Here is a 5221-nt window from a genome sequence, read left to right as displayed (position 1 = left end):
TGTAGGGAAATTATGGAAATTTCCACAGATACAAAAATACTAGAACCTTTTTTTTGCTTTATAACCAGATGGAATATAGCTCATCCTGACTAAGATCACGAACAGAATCATGAAAAATAAAACTACCACTAACAGTATATGTAAAAAACTTTGGGGACAGTATTTGGACACTGCAGGAAAAGAAGAGAAATCTTTAAAATCTATTGCCAAATCAAAGGATAAATGTGAAGACACTTTACCAATATAGAATAACAAAATTTCTGTCTCAAAGATATAGCAACTAGAGTAAAAACGTTCTTAAAAATAGCATTTTTTTTCCCTTTCATGAAAAGACACTTAGAGTGATAAGCTGAGATCACTGTACTAGGCTAACAGTTTCACAATAGACTAAGCCGCTCCTGGTCTATTCTGGCAGCAAACGCAAACTTTTTTTTTTGGTGTGCCTCACTAAACCGCTTTTCCTCCTTGGATATGCTCTTGTGCCCACAACCAAATGGGAACAGACATGTCAGCTTACCCATCCTGGCAGTTCAAAGGCAAAAACAAAACAAGAAAGCTAAGACTTGAGGAAGTCGGCTCTCCCATCAGTGTTTGAAGCAACTAGACTGGATTTCTCCTTAAAGAAGATGATTTGTGCTTCTTTGCCTGCAGGGGCATTTGTGCCATCTGACACCACATTGACTGTTATAGAAGGGTAGGTGGTCCCTCCCCACGGCTTTACTCCTGCCCACATTCTAGAGGTACCTCAGGCAGAAGTAGCTTTTCGCTTCTAGCAAGTGTACAGACATAGGACTCCTGCTGACGTCTTCTACAGAGACTAACACACTATTTCTTGGATGTTCTGAAGTAGTGTCAACAGCTTCTCTCAAGACAGTTCTGTCAGGCTAGAGGATTCCCTTAGTGTGACAAGAAACCAGTCCCACTCTACCTTTGCAGCGCTCCAGATAGGCATGAAGATGGACACTGGAAGACAAACAGTTATGCTCATTATAGGGCACAAAGCAGAATTTTTCCAGTGTAGGAGGGATCCGTTCCTGCTGTCGTCGTGGTGCCACAGAAGCATGAAGACCATTGATCTGAACACCTCCTGCTTTAAGGCTATCAAGGCAGCGGTCCACAACAACATCAAAAGCTGAAAGACAGGAAAGAAATGTAGTTTGCATCAATCACTGCAAGTATTTTACTCAAGGCTATCAAATGAACAGTGCTATGTCAGACTGTTACAGAAGCTGCAGAATAGCATGGAGACTAAGAGGGCTCCCTAAAGTCCATCCTACTTCTTAGGAAGTCATACATTCATACACGCAGCAGTCAAAGCAACTAGCAAAAGCCCAAGCATGAGAGACATTACCTTCTACATTGTCCCGGTATTGGCACACCTGCTCTTGATGCAGCACTGGGTCAATACACACTGAGCGAATCCTGGTGGGTAAGCGTAGACTGCGCCCAGTCTCAGCTAAGATTATCACATGTAGCAGAGTGTCAAGGAAGGTCACCCAGTTCCCATTCCACAGAACTTTCCCTGTGCTTGCTGCAGAAGAAGAGGAAGGGGAAGCCTCACTGTGACTTTGTCATTTAGCAGGTGTCAGATGTCACTGTTTATCAAATGCAAAGTCTGCTGTATGTACCCAGCTTCCCCTGTAAACTCCAACAGTCAATTCTACATTGGAGATAACAGCTTTCCCAATGCCCTGTCAAACTCTTGGTTGTTCTCCATTATGACACAAAGTAAAGTACCACACAAAGCACAGTCAGATGGACTGTTAACACAAATGGAATTAAAAACAGCAAATATTCATCATTACAATAACCATGCTCATCACTTTATAGAAAGTAAATTCACCTTCACTGTTACATTCCAGAACGCCCTGGAATGTTGATCCATAATTATATCCACGCAGATGCAGCTCTTGGTAAATGTCGTCTTTCAAGAGGCCAGACTTCGAGCTCATATCAGCTTGAGTCTGAAAGTCAACTGGCTGGTTATGGAAGTTCTTCGGGGCAGTGTGTTCTAGGAGGGAAATCTTCCCTGATGGGCACAGTGGCAAGAATAACAATCATCAGTGTCCATAAATAATGGATTTTAGGACAGCGCATACACTTCTATTTCCTTCACTTACCACTCACAGCCAGATTCCCATTCCCTGACACCTCAAAGCAGTGGGAAGCAGGCATGAGTCTTACTTCCAGCTGTACTGATCCTGCAAGAAACATTGAGGGAGACAGGACTGTGAGGTCATTCATTGCTACCATTCTTGAGCAAAGATTTCACTTCCACCATCTCCAGACTCACTGCATACAACATGTAACAAAGATGACTATAACATGTGCTACTTGACTGTATGAATTTGCTTCTTTGTTCAGTCATATTGCACTCTTCTTTATATTCTTTTTCATGTGTTTCTCCTCACTTTCCCCTTGCATTTCTTTCCTCCCACTCCCTTCATCTTCATTACACACTTTTGCAGTTGTACCAGCACTCCTCACTCACCCTTTTTGGGAAGGATAGTTGCCTGATGAATTGTGACTTCTTCAAACATAACAGCTGTTTGCTCCATAGCCGTGCCAAGAGATCGTGCCAGAGTTCGCCAAGCCAGTACTAGGTACCCAGTTGCTGGGTACAGGACTCTGCCATCAATGCAGTGACCAACCAAGTAGTGGTCAGGAGAGTCAGGGCTCACGTCTGTCAAAGAATAAAGAGCAGAATAAAAATAACAAAAACACCCTAATAAGGAGGTCTTTTCCCCTCAGTGTCTGTAAAAACCTGTAGTGGTTTCCTCAACTATCCTGCCTGGCAACACACAGCTCTTAAAAGTACTGTGAGTCTGAATCAAGACAGTTTAATGTTTTGTTCATATTCTTTCATCCCACTTCAGAAGCAGATCCAGTCTTTTTCAATCCAATCCAAACCAAACCTTAAGCTTCAGAAGATGGTTTCAAGAATGCTGCTTTGAGTATCCTTTTCCTAGTTTTAGAAAAGGAATGCAGAGGTAAAGCAGGGAAGAAATAAACAAACAAAAAACCCTAAACAGGCAAACATACCAATATTGTAGACTGAAGCAGATGCAGAGCCTTTGGAACCTGCTGGAAAGTCTTCAGCTTTTGGAACATCCCAGTCCTGGCTGTGGTCCCATTTGATGTATGGAGAAATAAGGGGTGTTCCCACTGGGACCGGGTATTCCACAAGTGGGAACAAGTTATTTCCAAGAACATTTATCCTAGGAAGACAAAAAGGATCAAGACAATGGGGGGGTGGGGAAGGGGGAAAAAATATTGACCATAATACTTCGAAGTCAGACAGTAATTGGCCTTGGGCTCCATGTCTGCGACTTCTCCAGGAGTACCATGAACACTTACTGCCACCAAGTTTGTAATTTTAACAGTCTACAAGATGCAAAGTTTATTTCCAAGAGCTAGTTCCAGGTTTCTAGACCTTTAAAAATGCAGCTTCTGAGCCCCAGGAGTCTCTAACCCAAGGCAACATTTCATAAATGAAATTTACATTAAATATGTAAAGCACAGATGTAAACCCCATTTTTTCCAGGTTTGTTGAAGGAGTATTTCAATCCTTGTGAAGACATGCATGCCAATTCTCTCCTAACTGATAGCCCACTCACCCTCCTCCCTTAGTCTCCTTACCCAGTTAAATGAATCTTTCCAGTCTGTGTTAGGAAGAACTCCAAATTATTTTTGTGCTCTTTCTTCATCAAAGGTAGAATGGTGCAAGTTGGTTTCAAAGTTCTCCTCAAGATAGCCTGGTCAAATAGAGTCCATAAATCACTGGTGGAAGGCATTACTTACTACTTTGTCTCTGAATTTTTCTTTATAGATCTCAAACTACTTCAGCTCTGAATTTTTCTCTGTACTCTCTTTCTGTGCCTAGAGTTCTGTGCTAGGTGCTAGAATGTACACCACTTTAACAGGCAAGAGGAAGAGCAGCACAATACCCTTCCAGCAACCCAAGAAGCTGCACATCTGGTAAAGCAGAACCTACATAATATTAATGAAATTCTGCCAAAACACAAATCTTCCTTTCCCAAGCAGATCGTCAAGTGGAATCAAAAGCTGCACTTCAAGAGCTGCAAAATCACCCTCTCAAGCTCCCATTCATGTGCACACACATACACAGCACACACAGGTTAGGCCCTTACTCCCAGGAGCAGTCCTTTTTAGGCTGTAGCATGCTAGAGCATTTTCTAAGCAACAGCTATTCAATCAAAAAATGCAGCCCTGAACACGTGACCCAACTTGTATCTTCTCTTCAATTTGATCCCACAGTCTTTAAATGGGAGCAGCAAGGGGAGATGGGGGAAGAGAAAACCAGAACATTCTCAAAGCCAGCTGATGAAGTCCTCAGTCACTGGCATTACAGTCCAGAATTGTACAATGATTTTAACATGAAGTGTAAAATCTGTTTATAGAGAAAAATATCTGCCTAATTTAAAAGCTCTGCTCTGATTCTCCCTTCAAGTCACTTTCAAAGCATAAATAAGACTAACGTGACATAATAAATATGCACTGGATTGGAACTTAGAAGCACTGTGTAACTATTAAACTTGATTCACAAGTACCTGTGATTCTTCTTAAGACTATTCTCCTCTTGCATGCCACAGACCAAATAAAAAAGACCAGTCCTTGAGACTTAAGGGAGAGGCACAAGACCACAGCACTGATCTTGTGGAGCAAGTGCATCCTAAGGTACCTCATGTTTTGTATCCTCTACTACGAGGCCAATTCCACAAAGAGCAATTCTTATGGGATGCGGAGAAAGGAATAATGATCTGATCATTAGGGGAAAGGAGTTTATGAAGAAAGAAAGCTACTGTGGTCTCAGACTACTTGGTCTAAGAAAAGAGGGGAAAACACCACTACCAGCCACCACCTTCTAAGATAAGAACCTCAAACCAAATTCAGTGTATGGATGGTGGTAACAGATTTTTCATAGAAAAGGCCTGTCAGTCTTTAATTTCTCCTCCCACCCCAATTTTCGCACATACTTTCCATTAGATCCAAACAATTAAATGCTTTTCTTATGCATTGCACAATTCAGAGAGCTGACTATTGGCTACCTGAAATGCATGGCAATCAATAAAAGCAACAATGTGAATGTCTGGATGAGGAAATGGTAATGTGTTGGGATATTATTTTTTTTAATTAATGTTAACATATACCACCCCCTAAAAAAGCCACAATCACACCCTCCCCGCCAGGGGGAAAAAAA

At 41.8% G+C, this 5221-nt stretch overlaps 1 protein-coding gene across 1 annotated transcript in view; it reads right to left on the bottom strand.

Annotated features, from left to right (window-relative positions):
• FASN (fatty acid synthase) overlaps positions 1–5221 on the bottom strand; it is a 38106-nt gene that overhangs the window by 18743 nt on the left and 14142 nt on the right. Inside the window, exons 14-20 of the mRNA XM_010281667.1 lie at positions 3640–3755; positions 3043–3218; positions 2492–2683; positions 2121–2201; positions 1844–2029; positions 1352–1531; positions 929–1132 (exon numbers count right to left, since the gene is read on the bottom strand). Of these exons, the coding sequence (XP_010279969.1) occupies positions 929–1132; positions 1352–1531; positions 1844–2029; positions 2121–2201; positions 2492–2683; positions 3043–3218; positions 3640–3755 (1135 nt within the window). The remainder of the gene's footprint in view (positions 1–928; positions 1133–1351; positions 1532–1843; positions 2030–2120; positions 2202–2491; positions 2684–3042; positions 3219–3639; positions 3756–5221) is intronic.

This window comes from Phaethon lepturus, unplaced genomic scaffold (genome assembly GCF_000687285.1).
Source record: "Phaethon lepturus isolate BGI_N335 unplaced genomic scaffold, ASM68728v1 scaffold32522, whole genome shotgun sequence".
In the NCBI taxonomy this organism is placed as follows: Eukaryota; Metazoa; Chordata; class Aves; order Phaethontiformes; family Phaethontidae; genus Phaethon; species Phaethon lepturus.
Note: the sequence above shows the minus strand (reverse complement) of the source record. Positions and strands in the feature narration are given on the sequence as shown.